At 39.5% G+C, this 18,839-nt stretch overlaps 1 protein-coding gene across 11 annotated transcripts in view; it reads left to right on the top strand.

Annotated features, from left to right (window-relative positions):
• dmd (dystrophin) overlaps positions 1 to 18,839 on the top strand; it is a 1,835,475-nt gene that overhangs the window by 461,409 nt on the left and 1,355,227 nt on the right. For all 11 annotated transcript variants that reach the window (XM_059650343.1, XM_048540566.2, XM_048540567.2 and 8 more), the window contains 2 exons: positions 14,193 to 14,285; positions 16,641 to 16,718. Coding sequence is in view for 3 of the 11 variants with exons in the window: in XM_048540566.2 (XP_048396523.1) it covers positions 14,193 to 14,285; positions 16,641 to 16,718 (171 nt within the window). In the remaining 8 variants the exon portion in view is untranslated. The remainder of the gene's footprint in view (positions 1 to 14,192; positions 14,286 to 16,640; positions 16,719 to 18,839) is intronic.

Genomic DNA, 18,839 nt, shown 5'->3' with positions numbered 1-18,839 from the left:
GAGCCATGTCAAGTGTCCTAAATTAATCCCTGTGGAGACTAGTACCAAAAATGTAGAGAATGAATTTAATTTGGATGATTTGAAATTTTGTTGCATTGCTTCATCAGAGTCACCGGACTGAATGTTTACTCCACTTTCTTGCCTCAGATGCTGACGGAGCTGCTGATTTTCTCTAGTAATTTCTGTTTTTGTTTCAGTTCTCCAGCATCTGCAATTCTTTGTGTTAGTTTATTATTTCAGCTTAGTTCTGTACTGTGGTCAGGTAGCTCATTTGGCTGGATGGCTGAATTGTGATGCAGTATGATACCAACAGTGTGGGTTCAGTTCCCACACCAGAACTTGCTTCCTACGGGCATATGTCTCTTATGTCTCAGAAATATTCTGTTTTGAGGGCCTCCCATTGTTCAGTTATTATTTTCTCCCAATTTTTGATTTCTATATATATGAGCTAAATTCAGATTTATTTGCTTTGAGATTTGTTTCCAATCTTGCCATCTAATGATGTGCAAGAGATATACTTTGTAGATTTCTTTAAAAAGTATTCTTGCATTCTTCAAAATCATGAAAGGTCATTATGGTAAATAACAACCTTCCTCGATAAGCACTTGGTTTGTTTGTTGAAGTAAACTTAAGAAACCTAAAATCTATAATGTTGGAGAATCCTTTAATCCCTGCCTGTCTGCAGTGAACAGATGGAAGATACCATAACAGACAGAGAGAGAGAGAGAGATGCAAAATACGAAGGTCACAAGAGCTGTCAGATTTCTCAAAGGGAAAGTGGTGAAGGCATGGGATGAAAAGATCGAAAATGCGAGAACGAGAAGTTAAAATCACTGTTTTTCAAGTACTGCTTATCAATCCATTGCTATAGTGTGGGTGCCCTTTATTCTGCAAAATATTCTGGGAAGGTAAGCTGTTATTTGAGTTAAGTGAATTTGTTCATAATGGCTGCTGAGCACTCAATTGAAAGACAAAACACCCATTTATTCGCAATGAGCCTTGACTATGCAATTGTTTGCTTGGTTTTCTTTTCAAGGCTGGATCACGCAAATGTCGCAATAGGCATAAAGCATTCTATGTAAGCTCCAAGAAATGGAAAACATTTTGGTCATTTACAGGAATGATTGAGCTCAGATCTGAAAAAGCATGTGTAGTTTGTAGAATTCGGATTTATTGTGGGCGTGTCATTCGAAGTCTCTTAAAATCCACAAAGAGTTGTTACCTTATATTTTGCTTGTAAAAATTCTGACATCAGTCAAGTATAACTTGCCTTTTGTAAATCCATACAGATTGATACTGGAGAACATTTGCTTCAGTTGCTTCATTTGAATTAAGCGCACTTTATTTTTTTTGACTGAAGTGGCACAATTTGCGGAACAGGTTGTCTGTCTACTGTGGAACTATTGGTTATGTCTCAGGTGGTGAAACACATGTTCACCCTGATCAAGGTGATTACAATTCTAAATTTACATCTTTGCTCACAAACTCCTCAACAACCTGGCTACCCCTCTGTTGCTGTTGCCTCCTTCAGCCATACAACCATCTGAATTCATTCTACTGTCCAGTTATATCCTCAGTACATCCCTACTTTTCATAGTTCGGTAGATGTGCTTTTTGCTGCTTCATTGCTTTGCTGAAGATTTGCCTCTGAAAGCCTTTACTTTCTATTATCCATTCCACATCCCTGAGAAGCTGTTTTAAAACTATCTCTTTGACCACACTATTGATTACCTGTCTTTAATAGTTTCCTACCTGACTTGGTTTCAAATTTAGTTTGATAGTGTTTCTTTGTAGTACCTGGCGATGTTTTGCTAAGTTGAAGACACACCTGTTGTTCATGGAGGAAATACATCTTGGAGAATGGGTGCTGGATTTTTTTTTAAAATGGGAAGTAACTGAGTGGTTCGCACTGTTGCCTCTCAGCGCCAGGGTCACAGGTTTGATCCCGGCCTTTGGTGACTGTGAAGTTTGCACATTCTACTTGTGTCTATGTAGGCTTCCTCTGGATGCTTTGGTTTCCTCCCAAGGATGTGCAGGCTAGGTGGATTAGCCATGGGAAATGCTGGGTTACAGGGACAGGACAGGGTATGGGTGTGCATAGGATGCACTTTGCTGGGTCGATGTGGACTCCATAGGCTGAATGGCCTAATTCTACACTAATTCTATGATCCTATGAATTAGCAAGTTGCACAGAATCTGGGAGAGATATGTAGAGTTAAAAGTTTTATGTGGATTACTTTTCTTTGGATTTTGCATTCAACAGTTGAGACTTTTGAAAATTGTAATTACTTTTTGCCTTTTTTCCCTCTCACTCTCTTATCACATTCTTCTCCTTGCTTTACTTTTTTCTGTGTTACATTTGTGATTCTAACTTCATAATCTAACTAATGGTGAGTGACACTAATTGACCGACACCATATCCTGCACCAGTCCATGATTTCAAGTCCAAGTGCAGGCCACCAAGAGTATCAGAATATCTCTGATTCATGACACTGCCATTTGATATCCTGGGCTTCTCCTTCGTGTAGTATAATGGAGGAAAATTGGAATTCAAGGACAGCCTACCACTCTGCCCCATCTCAAGTGGACATTTTATTCCTCTTTGACCAAGAGGGAAGGATGCTGGCTGCAAAATTTGCTGATTGCTCATTGTCTGTACTTAAGTAACTTATTGTGAACGAACAGAGCTCAGCAGTCTGGTTGAGAGAGACCTTGAGAGTGATCTGATATCTAATCCTTCTCCTTAGGCTCTGAATGTTGAGTAGCTGGGAATAAATTCAGTTCAATTCTAACCGAAACGATGTGTTATTATCACTAACCAGAAAAATACCTATTAGTTTGAACATGGTTGTCTCTAGTTCCCATTTTTAATGGAACCAGAACAATGTTTTATTTAAAGAAGACACTACTGTAGCATTAAAAAATAACTAACACTTAGAAGTTGAAGTTCTGTTACTCATTTTTTTTTACAAAGTTAAGCCAATGCAGACTAGGCTATACAGATAGAAGGTGAGAAAAACTGAACCCCAAAACTTTTTATTGTACCGTCAGAGAGAGATCTAAATATATATCAATGGTATAACATCACATCCTTGATAATAATATTCATGTTTGTTGTGTATTTGGTGCAACTGATAAAAATGGAGTAGGGTTTAAAAAGAAAAAAATATATTTGTCATGTTGCACAACCCATATTTTCATTCTTAGCTACTTTGCCTCAGATTTGATTTGAAAAAAAATGGTTGTGTTACCTGAAGCCTGATATTTTCTCCTGTAATGCTGCAGCCATGTTCCTGTTGCAATATTTGCTGCATGTTTCTCCCTCAGCACTAGTGGTCTTCATTGCTATCAAGAATTGTGTGCAAAGCCATTTTTAGCTCAAATGTTACAGTTTTCGACTTGACTGCAATTTTCGTAGGTGGCCCTGGTTTGTTCTTATGCAAAATATTAGTTGGATTTTAGATGCCATTCAAGATTGTGTACTGTCCTTGGCTTTTTTCAGGTAGCATGGCCGAACAGTGGTTTGTTCAATTATCCAGTCTGAATAATATTCTAAGTTCAGTTGCAGTTTTTGGACTCTTTAAAATGAAGTGCAACATGATGCAGACAGAGACTTAAACCTAAAAAAAAGACACTGAGGCTGGGGCTTGATGTAACATTTGAAAATAGTTTGAACAGTGGCACAGCTTTCCTGTTGCATGTGGTTGTAAGTATCTAATAAATTACAAGCTGGCTTTTTGGGAGTTCCAAACACCATGAAGGAGCAAAGGGTAACGTAGACCTTCAGGTCTATAAACAATCAGTGTCACAAACTGGCAAACAGATCTGGGGTAATTTACAGTTCCCAGTGTTCATTCTTTAAGGTTAGAGGAAGCAGGGTGAGTATAATTAAACAGCAGGCAGCCTTCATTAGCTGGCGAATTAGACACCCAGTCTGACCAGAATTGCCCTGGATCTCATTTGTAATTGTGATTTTTGAAGCTAAATGTTATTTAATCTCAGACTTCTCAATTAACTACTGTTGCCATGGCACTGAGTATTTCGGGGTGGAGCTGTGGTTTAAATTCTGGGGAGCAGTTTGTGAGATCATTTTAAGAAGGTGGAAATGACTATTACGAGGGGACATAATTTTAAGGTGATTGGAGAAAGGTATGGGGGAAGATGTCAGAGTTAGGCGCTTTACGCAGAGAGTGGTGGGTGTGTGGAATTTAATGCCGGCAGTGGTAGTGGAGTCAGATACTTCAGAGACTTCTAAGCAACTCTTGGATAGGCACATGGATGAAAGTATGGATGGTAGTATTGCATAGGTTATGCAAGGTAGTTTGATCTCAGTACGATAATAGGTTGTCACAATATTGCGGGCCAAAGGGTCGGTACTCTGCTGTACTGTTCTATGTTCTAAGGTCTTTGGGGTCAGAGATGAAAGTACCCAGGTGGTCGATGCAAGTCCTGAGTTCAGCAAGCAGTGTTTGGACTGAAATACAATCTAGCAAGTTTTGAGAAGATTTGTAGCTCAGGTTGAGTTTCTGGATGTGAGTTTGCTCGCTGAGCTGGAAGGTTAGTTTTCAGACGTTTCGTCACCATTCTAGCTAACATCATCTGTGAGCCTCTGGTGAAGCACTCGTGTTATGTCCCGCTTTCTATTTATCTGTTTAGGTTTCATTGGGTCGGTGATTTCATTTCCTGCATTGGTGATGTCATTTCCTGTTCTTTTTCTCTGATGATGGTAGATTGGCTCCAAATCAATGTGTTTATTGATGGAGTTCCGGTTGGAATGCCATGCTTCTCGGAATTCTCGTGCGTGTCTCTGTTTGGCTTGTCCGAGGATGGATGTGTTGTCCCAATCAGAGTGGTGTCCTTCCTCATCTGTGTGTAAGGAAACTAGTAATAGTGGGTCATGTCTTTTTGTGGCTAGTTGATGTTCATGTATCCTGTTGGCTAGCTTTCTGCCTGTTTGTCCAATGTAGTGTTTGTCTGGCAGTCAATAACAAAACCTACAGACAAACCAACGGAACACCTATGGGATCTCCGAAGTCAGGGTTCTTAGCAGAGGCAGTAATGCAGAGACTCGAACAAACAGCTTTGCCAATCGTCCAACCCAAACTTTGGGTCCGCTACGTGGATGACACCTTTGTCATCACTAAACAAAACAAATTAGAGGAAACCTTCAAGACCATCAATAATACCCTTTACTGGCATAACATTCACAAAAGAGGAGGAAAACAACAACAAACTGCCATTCCCAGATGTCACAGTAGAGCGAACAGTCAATGGGGAACTTCAAACCAGCGTCTACAGGAAAACAACACATACGGACCAAATACTGAACTACAGGAGCAACCATCCCAACACCCACAAACGAAGCTGCATTAGAACATTATTCCAACGAGCCACCACACACTGCAGCACAGAGGAACTACGCAGAGCAGAGGAAAATCACCTATACAGCGTATTCAAAAAGAATGGGTACCCTATGAACACAGTCCGCCGATTCCTCAGCAACAAACCCAAACAAACAGACAAAACGGGCTCAGAAACCATAACCACTCTCCCCTACATCAAAGACATTTTGGAAATGACTGCCAGCCTACTCGGACCTCTTGGCATCAGGGTAGCCCACAAACCCACTAACACACTAAAACAGCAGCTAATGAACTTAAAAGACCCTGTCCAGACAACATGCAAAATGAACGTCATCTACAAAATACCTTGCAAGAACTGTGACAAACACTACATTGGACAAACAGGCAGAAAGCTAGCCAACAGGATACATGAACATCAACTAGCCGCAAAACGACATGACCCACTATCACTAGTATCCTTACATACAGATGAGGAAGGACACCACTTTGATTGGGACAACACATCCATCCTAGGACAAGCCAGAGACACGCACAAGAATTCCTAGAAGCATGACATTCCAACCAGAATTCCATCAACAAACACATTGATTTGGAGCCAATCTACCATCCTCTGAGAAAAAGAACAGGAAATGACATCACCAACACAGGAAATGACATCACCAACCCAAGGAAACCTAGACAGATAAACAGAAAGCGGGACGTAACACCAGCGCTTCACCGGAGGCTCACTGATGATGTTAGCTAGAATGGTGACGAAACGTCTGAAAACTAACCTTCCAGCTCAGCGAGCAAACTCACATCCTGAAATACAATCATGTAGAAGTGTCCCTCCTAGCCTTCTGTGGTGGACTATGAGGCACACGCTTTAGGCAGGTGTGTTAAGCTCAGTTCAACAATGACCTTGTGATCAATCGAGCACACTGTTCTACAGAGAAAGACTATGAAGAGCTAAAAAAAAAGCAGCCATGAGGAATAAGCATGATTAGAAACTGTAGGTATTTCTGAGGTAGCAACACTAAACCAGAGTGCGCTGAAGCCTATGCTTGAGTTGGAATATCAATAACATGATGCGATTAAGGAGCAACAGAGGGTCGTTTAGTTTGGGGCTAGTGGAAGGTCAGAAGTCCATACCTCAGAGAATAGTGAGAATGTAGAGTGTCGGAGTGAATCGGTGAGAGCTGTGGCTCTTTAGTTTGATCCTAGGAAGTACCAGAACCAGACCATGATAACTAGCAATAGACCTTCTGATGGGGTGAGAAGCGGAGATCAAGAAAAAAGGCAAAGTTTAATGATGGCCAAATTTGTGGATGATTGCAGCTTTAAAGTGAAGCAATCATGTTTATTTTTTGGTTGTAAAATATATCTAATTAGCTAAGATACTGAGATGCTTCATTTGACTCCTGTCTTTTGAACAACACAACTTGTGGCTTTGTTCTTTCAGCCAACAATGGGAATTTAAACTTTGTCTGTCCTGGGATATGGAAAATGTGCCAACCTTTCATGTTAAAATTCCAAATTAACCTCTCCAACGTATCTGTAACAGTAACAAATGGTATGTTTGAAATTGAAATGCTTGTAAATTTATAAAACAGCCCTAGGTGCTTCTCGAGTGATTTTAAGGCTTCTCTTAATGGAGAAAGGCAAGGTGGTAATGTGGAAGAATTTAAGGAGAAATTTCCAGAGCTGAGGCACTTGATAGCTAGCCAAAGGCCCAGCCACAACTAATCAAGCAACTCAAAATGGATGCTCAAGAGACCTTAGTTGGATGAGTGCAGACATCTTGTTCCCGAGTTGGACATGGTCGGGTTGGGAAAAGGCCAAATCGTTGGTGAAAATTTGAAACGATTGCTTGTGGGACTGGGAGGAAAAGTAGAAGAAGCTGAGCAAAAATAGAAGAAGTTGGCTTCAATTGTGTTGTCAGTGTGCTTCACCTGATAAAGCATTAATGTTTTCCTCCTCTTGTTAGAGTTAGAATTATGCAAGATTTCAGGGATACAATCAGACCCCAATCTACATTTGTTAAAATAATTCTTAATAGCACTGACTGTATCAGAATTTCTGGTGAAATCTTGAAATGCCTGGCGATTGCCAAAAAAGTGACTGAGAGGATTTAGTCATCTTCCCATGACATTCAATGGCACGACTATCACTGAAGCTTCCAAGATCACTGTCCTGGGGGTCAGCAATTCGGCAGATGGATCAACAAACACTGCAACCACATGGCATTCCAGCTGTGGTTGTCAAAGCTATTTGGCTTTCGCTCATATCAATACTCAGTGCACTCATTTGGCTGATTTGGGAGGAACATGAACCTCCCCATCCTTGACTTATGAAATGCATCAGTTTTATTTATCTTTTAAAAAGGAAGGAAAATTATATTTTGGAAAGTATTGCAGTCTTCTCCCTTGTCAGCAGCAAGGAAAAACATGACACTCTGTTTCTCTTGAATCACCTACTTCCTGTGGCTGAGGAAATCTTTCCAGGTACACATTATGACTTTAGATTTTGCAGGGAAACCTCTGCAATAGTCTTTGTTGCCAGACCCATGCGGGAAAAATATTGAGACCAGAACTCGGACTCTCTACTATGTTCAACAACTTAATCAAAACATTTGACTGCATAAGTCATGAGTCTCTATCTATTGTTGCCCAAAGTCATGAAATAATCCTCTGACTGCTTCATGATTATTTGATTACAATTATCTGGAGTGAGAAATTGGAAGCATACACCTTTGAAATCCAGCCAAAGTAATCTGTGTGAATGTAAGACTCTAAGATGGAGGAGCAGAAATGAGGCCATTCAGCCCATCTAGTCTGCTCTGCCATTCAGTCATGGTTGATTAGTCTCTAAACCCCATTCTCCCGCCTTCTCCCGTAACCCTTGATCGCATTGACAATCAAGAACCTATCCATCTCAATCTTAAGTACACTTAATAACCTGGCCTCTCCAGCCTTCTGTGGCAGTGAATTCCATAGATTCACCACTCTCTGGCTGAAGAAGTTTCTCCTTATCTCCATTGTAAAGAGCCTTTCCTCTAAGGTAGTGCCCTCAGGGCCCAGTCTCTCCTGCTAATGAAACTTCTCTCCAACATCCACTCTGTCCAGACCAATCAGCACTCTGTAAGTTTCAATTAGATCCGCTCTCACCCTTCCAAATTCCATGAAGTATTGCCCCAGAGTCCTTCAATGTTCCTTGTATGTTAAGCCTTTCATTCCTAGGATCATTCCCGTAAACCTCCTCTGGACCCTAACCCTAACCCTAACCCTTTGTACAGAGTTCAAGGATGTGTTTTTTTTTCTTTTTACAGCAAAGACTCCAGCAAATCAACAGCAGAGCTAGTGTACACAGCAGTTGTTATCACCACATTGCAGTAATCCAGTGAGACCTGGACTGTGCATCATTGACATTGTTATGATCCCAGCTGATATTACTACTGGATAATTCAGATCCCAAAATGACATCTGGCTTGGTAGATTTTTCATGACACTGAAGTTCTTGTCAAAACATGTTGGGATTGTGAGTAATAATATGGAGGAGCTTGCCACAAATTGCTCAGAATGGTGACAACACGCCCATCATACTGCATCATGCTTTGGGTTCTAGGGGCTTAATGCTGAGGCTGATTGTAATTGAAGAGAAGAAAAGAAAATGAATTCTGCATTTCTGATTCACAATCTCATGAAATGTCCTTTCCTGGTTTCCAAAGAAACATAGAACATAGAACAATACAGCGCAGAACAGGTCCTTCAGCCCTCTATGTAGCACCGACCTGTGAAGTAATCTAAGCCCCTCCCCTACACTATCCCATCATTATCCATCCGCTTATCCAAGGACTGTTTAAATGCCCCTAATGTGGCTGAGTTAACTACATTGGCAGGCAGGGCGTTCCACGCCCTTACCACTCTCTGAGTAAAAAACCTGCCTCTGACATCTGTCCTAAATCTATCACCCCTAGACACCCCTATCACCCCAAACACAGATCAAAAATTGACCTGTCTGGCCACCAGAGATCAATTGGCATGTGAGCGGAATAGACATAATCATCAAATGCAAGGTCAGCTGAAAATAAAGCAGAAAATAAACTGGACCTTCCATGTAAATACTGATGCTACCAGAGCAACTCTAAGGCTGAGAATTCTGAGATAATTAACGCACCTTGTGACTCCTCCATGCCTGATGGCCACTTTCCAGGCGCAGGTCATGAGGGTAATGGAATGCTTTCCACATTCTTGTTTGAGAACAGCTCCAATAACACTTGATAAACTTGGAAGCAGGATGAAGCATCTGTTTGATAGGCACCTCATCCACCACTTTAATCATTAATTCCCTCCATCAACAATGCACTGTGACCACCAATATGTACGAAATAGAAGAACAATATGCTGCAGCAACTCAGCAAGGTTTCTTTGACAGACCCGCGACCTCCTCCACTACGAATGACAAGGCCAAAAGAGGTGCCACCATCTGCAAGTTGCCTTCTGAGCCATGCACCATTCTGATTGAAATTTCACTGAGGCAAACATCTTTTATTGTGACATTAATTACAGAAGTCTATAGCCAGCAATTAATGTGCAAAGTTACAAATTTTTATACCAAGCTTGCACCAGTGTGACTTTTGATCATTTATTGACTTACATCTGATGTAACCTGTATAGCAAGTATAGCTTCATTCTGGATTTTGCATCTAACTGAGTGATTTCCCCTTTGAAAAGTCTTGCTTACCTCCTCTTAAAACTGATTTACATCTTGATAGCATTAGTATCTGGGTCATGAAATTTCATAGGCACCAGATGCTTTTGTCACTTTAAATATCACCAGATCTCCTGCACAGGAGGCTCAGAAATAGGAGCAGAAATACGCTATTCAGCCTTTCAAACCTGCCCAAGCCCTTTTGATGCTTCCTTGCATCCTTCTCGCAGCTCATTTCCATGTATTCTTATCTTATTAATAACGTTAAAGCATTAGATCCAGTTCCCATCGTTTATCTAGATCTTGGGTATATCCCATGGAACCTATGATCTTTGGGATTTTTAAAATATTATTTAATGGGTTGTGATATCACTGGTAAGGCCCAGAATTTGTTGCACATCCTTAAATACCATGGAATGGAGTGGCTTGAACCCTGCCAGAAAGCAATTCAGAGTCAACCACATTGCGGTGGGTCTGGAGCATCATGTAAGCTAGATCAGATAAGGATGGCTGATTTCCTTCCCAAAAGAACATTAGTGCTCTGGATTGGTTTTCATGTCATTCGGTGATAGTTTCATGGTCACCATTACTGAGATTAACTTCCAGTTCTAGTTCTTTAATTATTGAACTTGAATTCCACCAGCTACTGTGGTGTAATTCAAATCCACTGCATTAGCCTGGGTTTCAGGATTACTAGCCCAGTGATATTACCATAAAACCACCATCTCCCTGCTAATCACAAAACACCAATCTGAGAATGATTTGGTTCCTACTTAATTTACTGTCCATTAGCTGTTTCTGAATCCTTACTAGTTGTTATTTTTCTTCAATTGGGACAGGTGAACCAATTTTACCTGGCTAAGAAAAGGCCAGTTCTGAATTGCCACAGGCTTGAAATTGAGAAAAATGAAGTAGAACATTGAAAGTTCAGGACATATCAATGGGAAACCCTTTAATATGAGAGCTGTTTTGCATCACATTTGGCAGTGAAGTTTAATAAGTGCCAATGTCTAACTTCCATAATGAACCTGTAGATGTTGTTTTGGTGTTATGATCCATAGAACTGTTCCAGTGGAATAATCTAAAGTGACTAGGTTATGACTTGATTACAATGCTGTCACTTTAGTTATGGAGCCTGGATTTCAATCTAGCCCAGAATAATAAGATGGATTCCTCTTTGAAGAGCAGAGAGAGTTCTGTAGGAAATGACTTTCATGCAGTCAAATACAAATTCAATTAACAAAAGTAAGCCCATTCAGATAATGGAAACGTCATTGTACTTAATATGTTATGATGAGGCACTTTGTTAAGGTCAAATAGAGAGAGCATCCCTCTACACCAGACAATGCTTCATCAAAAGTTTGCGGTGCAAGGCCGCAAAAGATTAGAAAATTCAATTTTCTGTTTAGAATATTTTAAACGCAAATTTATTTCTAGCGAAGAAACTCATCTCCAACTGAGTGACCTGCTTAAATTTTTTTTCAGATAAGTGCTTTCTGTCTTAACAAAGCTTTCTCCTTCAATGATTATGATTTATATTGCAAGGGCATTGAGTAGATTTGGGTTCATTGCTTGTTATGGCTGTGTGTGTGTGTGTGTGTGTGTGTGTGTGTGTGTGTGTGTGTGTGTGTGTGTGTGTGTGTGTGTGTGTGTGTGTGTGTGTGTGAGTGTGAGAAAACTTGAAGCACGACTAAAAAGAGACACAAAATTAAAGCTTTTAGTCTTGGTTTCATAAAGACAGAAGTGCAAAAAAAAACTGAAAGAGAACATCAATTTATAAAGCATGAAAAGAAGGTGCTAATTGGTTGGATCATTGCCGGTATGCAGCATGAATAGAAAAATGCCAATCTTAATCATAAAAAGGGAAAAAAAGCCCTGGGCTGCCTTGTGGACTCTGGTGAAGGTATTGTCATGGTTCATGCAGAAAAGATTGGCCTTGTCTTCTCAATGAAAAGATACAGTGTACAGTCAAGAAATAATGGGAACTGCAGATGCTGGAGATTCCAAGATAATAAAATGTGAGGCTGGATGAACACAGCAGGCCAAGCAGTGTACAGTCAAGTTTGTTTTTGTATCCACATAGTGGGAACTTTAGTGTTAGTATGTACAGCTTCTACGTAAACACAGTGGGTTGCAATGCCCACTGAGCATCAATTGATTTCTAGTGTAATTCTTAGCACAGTCAGAATTAATTAGAAAATTTGATCAATAGCAGAATCACATCTAATGTTGGGTCTGGCATTCAGAGATTTGCAAACATCCATGTATTTGTTTATATCACTAGTTTGTTCACCAGCGTACCACTCAAGGAGGCCATTGACACTTGCAGTTTACCATGGCAATCTAGATGTGACACAAGTTTCTTATTCTGTTCTCACAGACCTGAGGCACTCAGTAACTTGTGTAGTTAAGTTTGATTTTAACAATATCACATTCCCAAATATTTAGTTTTGCCATGGAATCCTCTCTAAGCCCAGCTTTTGCTGATATCTTTGGTAACCATATGACACACTATCCACTAACCACCTATAGAAGGTATACTTCTGATAAACAGAAGGTATGTTTGTCTTCATTGAATGCATAGCTGCAAAGAATTCCTTTTCCACACTATAATTAACTGCATCCCTGATCAAACTTATCAATGATATTGAGCAATCAAATGAGCTTCTTTTCCTTGAGATATTTGCTGAGAAATCCACCAGTTGATGATTTTCTACTACCTACAGAACGTTTACGTTCACTTCTCAATATATATGTTGCCATTCCTACAATTCCACATACTAATAAATCAATATTATTGGTAACAGTGGGAATAGGGCCTTAGTTATCTGCACAGGGTGTGAGTTAGATGCTGATGTAAATTCAAAGTTGTCCTATTTGATAATGGCTATCTTGATCAAATCATCACTCATGGTATGTCTCACAAACTCACAAATGATTCATTGGCCACTACTTTTGATCCTGAATGATTCCCAGGCCGGCTCAGATTGCCTTGCCAGGGGAAGGTGTATAAAGATTTCCAACAAAACTTGGAGCTAGCATCTCCTACTGCTACATGCACGTGGTTTTCTTACTTACAGAATGCTGCTGCCAGGGCCAAGAGAAACCACACTTCCAACCGCACATGAGTAATATGAATGAGTTTGTGTCTATGTGATGCCTGATATGTAGGTTGTATTGTCCCAACAACTGGCAGACCATATCAGAAAACCTGTTTGTAGTGGATGGTATGCCAATTTGTTCAACCTACTAGTGGTTGCAAATGTCAACACCATATCCAAAATTGGATATGATTTTGACATTGGATGGCATGTGCGAAAGAATCCTGACTCCGCTGAACTGTACATGAGAAACCAATTTAACATTATTGGTGAGGCACATAGCGTAACGCATTTTTAGCTACACATGTCAATCATTGGACCTTGCCGAAAGAAACGTGCCAATACGTTGCGAAACGAGTCATGGAGACTGCCAGCCCCTGCTGCATTTCCCATGTCCCTTGAACGTCAGAACCTTCCAGGCTGCCCTGAATGTTTGTTTGTTTTAGCAAATTAAAGTGTGCAAGTGTGCCAGTCCTGATAAGTCCAAGATTAAAAGTTTTAACTTCATGTTTCTTTTCAGCAATAATTACATTATGTACTACCAATCAAGTATTCATCTAGAATATATTTAAAATATGTAAACTTAATACATTTTGTTCAAAAAGCAATATATAAGGAATAGCATGAATTTGATTCTGCACAGTGGAATCTCCATCCTGAAGCCTTAGCATGTTTTCTTTCAATGGAAGAACGTCATCAATGATCCCAGGGACAGCTAGTGCACACCGTGAGCAATTTGTATTTGGGGATTTCAACTTGTTTACTTTTTTTGAATCTTTGCTAATTGCAATTATTTAGTTTAAGACCCTTGAGTGAAATTTGACGTACTGTTTAATGCCAACTCTTGAGTTGAAAACCTCCAAGAAAGGTTAAGAGAATGCAGTAAGTTCTGAATAACAAGTGAAATTTTCATACTGATATTTGCTGTTCAAACATAATTTACAATAAAGCCTGATTTTTTTTTATTTCTGCTGGGATTGTAGATGCCAATGATAGTTGACATCGTTTTCTATAAATCTGTTTTTCTTCTTCTTCCCAGGCTAGGAAGCCTTTGATTGAAGATCTGTTCACTGACCTACGTGATGGAAGAAGGCTTTTGGAACTCCTGGAGGGTTTTGTCGGCCACGAATTAGTAAGTACAGAAATTATGTTATTCAGAATTCTGCTGACTTCAGCAGCAAGCACAAAGCTTTTCTTAATAAAATATATCAGTTCCACTTGAGTCTTGTAATTGTAAAACATAGATAAACGAGATCTTGAGTAGTACAATGGTGCCCATTCCTTTTGTGCCTTTATGAACTTCAAGAAACTTTTGTTTGTGGCTGACTAAGTATGATGGTTTAGAATTCTGTCAGGGATTTGTCATCCTTATTCTTGCGTGATAATGTTTTCACTTTCAATTAATTCTTAATAAAACATTTAAGCCGTGTCTTCAGCACTCTTTTCCTTAATCAATGCAGAGTCTTTTGTAAAATTAGTAATGGTAAGTGAAGCTGCTTTGATCAAGCTGTTTAAACTTTTCACTGGTGTCAATCTATTTGAAATCAATGGAAATAATCTGTGTAAAGTTCCCAGGAAATCTTGGCGACATTTCTGTGGTTATTTTAAACTATTACAGTAATTGCAAATATCTTACTGCCCTGTTGATGAGGAAGATACCAATCTGCTGAAGGCGTATACTAAACATTGTGAAAGTCTGCCTGTGTTTCTCAAATAAACTGTTTTCCTTAAGACACTGGTAATGCACCAGCTGCTGACAGCAAACTATTTATGGTGGACAGACGGTGAAGGAAGGAGAAGTGATGAACAGAAAATGGATAAAAGGATTGCTTGTAATTTTTATATTTGTTGCCCTGTCGTTTTGTATTTTGTTTTCTGTCTTGCTCCCTGTTACAACTTTGTTATGATGAAGCAATCCATCTTATGAGGTTAAGGAGAGCTCCAGCAGATTTGTTTTTTAATTTAGCGTTCTGAAAATCATTTGGCTGTTCAAAATGATGCGTGCTCATTGTTTTGCAGAAGGCTGCTGCAGATTATGTTTACCAGGCCTGTCATGTGTCAGAATTAGACCGTTGTTGAATTTTGTGAAAAATTATTTCATAAAGAATTAACCAGCAAAGTTTGACTTTTTCTTAAGATGGATTACCAACCTTTCAAGGAATAAATACCATGTATCATTATTGTAAAGGATCCCTTCTGCTTATTTTAGCTCACAATAGCCACAAAAATGACTCATTTAATTTCACTTCATGTCAGGAAAGGTATAATTCAGGTGTCCGAGAGAATGTCCTCAACCTTGCTTCTCTTTCCCTTTCCATCTCTGTGCAAGGTCTCACACCTATCATGCATTGTCTGACTTAAGAAGTCACCTCTTTGTTACACTGACAAAACATTTCTTTCTCTCAGGACCGTGACTTTAAAGGAATTTGTGGATTTATGTATACATATTAATTAATTAAAACCTTCTAACTGATTAAAGATTTAGCAGCATCTTAGGCTTGTTCAGTACATCCTGGTAAGTGGTATGAACCTTTTGATCTTCTGCTTATAAGTTCTGTGTCCGATACCAGCTCACTCACTAACATCTGAAGAAGGACACAGGCTCCGAAAACTTGTGTTTTCAAATAAACCTGTTGGAAAGTAACCTGGTGCCATGTGATTTTTTTTTTTTACTTTGTCCACCCCAGTCCAACACCAGAATCTCCACATCATCTCTGTGCATGTTGCAAAGAGTACATTTTTTCATGTGGCATTTTTTATATTGACTGGGTAAGCGATGTATAATCAAATGTATTAAGCTTGAGACAAGTGAGCTAGACTGGTTTCAAACTTGCACCTATGTCCTGATTGTGAGCTGTTAATATGCCATATGTGCAAATCATCAGAAAATAGCTCGAGCATTCATAATTTGCAGACTATTGCAAGCACAAGTGTCAACTTGCAAATGAGATTTGCTCAAAAATAGTAGACTGTAAAGTATAAAATCATTTTTGAGTTACTCAAATTTCTCAATTGCTTCTGTCTTACACAACCAATACAATTTCTAATTATTCCGGCGCACAATCTCTGCTGGAATTTTGGAAAATGTAAACCAACATCAACCTTCATGTGGATGCCAGGCATTTATCTTTTCATGTCAAGTTGTGAATGACAAGAAGTCGTAATTTGTTGGGAGCTTTCGGAGACGTCCTGCTTGCTTTCTCTTTAGCTTGCAGCACTTTGTGCTGAAGGCCACTTAAATCACTCAGTTTGTTCTCAAGTCACTCGTGCTTAGAGACTTGTGTTGATCAATTTGCTGAGTCTTTATTACCAGATGAGTCCTTCACTCGAATGCCATTTTATTTTTTTTTAAAGCTGTAGAGAAGTGCGGTGAGAAGTTAGATGCTGTTCAGCTGCAGACCTCTGTCCAGCTGATGGAAGAAGAAAAAGAATTGAGATTTTTCTTTGACAACTATTTATTTTTCCTGTCATGTATTTATTGTTTTAGGCAAAAGAAAAGGGATGCACAAGAGTTCACTCTTTGAACAATGTCAACCGAGCTCTACAAATTTTGCAGAAGAACAATGTAAGTAACTGTGTGATTTTTAAATAAACTGATGGCATTTGTATGATGATCGGACTATAATCACCAAGTTTTACAATTGTGATAGAGCATTGTTTGCTGGACTACCAGTTCAAATAACCAAGTTTTCTGTTTCTAAGTACAGAACTTATACATGGCAATTTGTCTCAAAAGGAAATTTAGACATCGTTTCCAATATTTATGATAAAGTGACACAACTTTCCCCATTTACTTCACATTTTTGCACAACTGTAATCTCAGCACCAGCTCTGATTGAGAGAATTGATTCCAGTGTCAATGCTGTTCTCTAACTTTCCTGTTGAAGAAGCATGAAGTCAGTTTAAGATTGGAATTTAATGGTGATTTTCTCCTCTTGCCCCCGGAGAATCTCTGGTCTTGCTCAATGCTGTTTATAACTGGTAGACTAACATTGAGAACTGTGGCACTGAAGCACTGAAACCATGGAGGTGATTTTCATCTCTTCACTGCTGTACTTAGATGAAATAAAATGATATTGGGTGAAAATTGAAATTACCTTTTACCCTGAACTTAGCTTAACCTGGCTGAGCTAAATATTCCTTGTGGTTGGAGCTCCCATCTAAAAGAGTGAGAACTTTATGAATATATGAAAATTAGAGTTGGATGTCATCATTCGTTTTACAGTGGGCAGTAACAGTTTGTTTGACTAATTCAAACAATTGACGGGCTATCAGTTACTTCCATTAAAATTATGTAGAGAGTTTGGTATTGTTATTGTGCTAGCTTATAGATATTCTATTACAGTCAATATTGGTTATTTTACTCATTGACGTAGACTTTGGACTATGAATATATCTACTACTTTCGACTGGGAGAATATTTATGTTGAGACATTATTGCCATGTGGAGATAATGACCAAGTTATATGGAATTTTCAGCACAGGGACAAACCATCTGGTGCAATGCCACTGTGTTCCACATGATGCTCCTCCCAAATTATTTGTCTGACTGTAAAGTCATTGCAGCTTCCCAGTAAATCTTATTTATCAACAAGATCAAATACTACCACACTGCCTCTGAGAGTCATTGTCATGGCTACCTAGTCTTTTTGTCTCTTTGACAATTGTCTCCAAGCTAGATCAAACATTGATATCGCATTTGACTTCCAAGGTGAGCTTCCAAGCACCTATCTGCACTGTGACTAAGACCAACTATTTCCACTTTGTCACACTGCCTGACTTGCACCTGTCTCAATCCATCTGCTGCTGATACCTTTAACCCACCTCAATGCTTGACTACTCCAGTGCACTCCTGGCTGCCCTCCGACATTCTGCTCACAGTACACGTCACTGTAAAATTTTGCTGCTGGCATTCTTAATCCTGTTTATCTATCAATCTTGGACTGACTGATGTATGCTGGCTCTCAATCAAGCAGTGCCTTGATTTTAAAATTTTTGTCTTTGCTTTTGAATACCATCATGATCTTGCTCCTTCCTGTGTGGAGATTACTGCGTTTCCACAGGACTTATATATCTGACCACAGCAACAGAAACGCATGTTTGTGCATTGTGTCCTCCTAGCTGCCATGACTGTATAATTCTTCAGTGAGTTTTCTTTTCTGTGCTGTTTGCACTTGCACAAGCTAGCTGCTTGGAAATGAGATCCCAGCATGATCGATCATTATGTTGAGCAGACAGTCCATGGTTGAATGTGGAATGTCATGCACGAGAACCCCATAAAAATTAACGCAGCTCATCTATTCTGCAATATTGTGCAACATATTTTGAAAGCTTCTTGGCAGGCAGTCCAGTGCCTACATCAATTACTTTGCAGAAATATACATTTCAAAGAAAAATAACAACAACCTGAAGTCTGAATTTTTAGCATTGCTCGGAAGTGAGATGACACTTTAGTTTACTTCTTCCTTTGGCATTCCATTAGCACAAGTTCCTAATCATATGTTGATGGTTCACTCCCTCCATTCCCCCTGTCCTATCCAATTCCCCCAACCCCCAGACTCATACAGGATGATTAACTTCTATGTTGAGCCTTGGTATTGTATGCGTGGTTGATGGTCCACACTTATTAAGACTTTTGTTATTGCTCTTCTGAACATGAGTGACCAAAGTGATTGATGGCTCTCTG

The sequence above is a fragment of the Stegostoma tigrinum genome, chromosome 12 (assembly GCF_030684315.1).
Source record: "Stegostoma tigrinum isolate sSteTig4 chromosome 12, sSteTig4.hap1, whole genome shotgun sequence".
NCBI lineage: Eukaryota > Metazoa > Chordata > Chondrichthyes > Orectolobiformes > Stegostomatidae > Stegostoma > Stegostoma tigrinum.
This window is presented reverse-complemented; position numbering and strand designations above follow the sequence as displayed.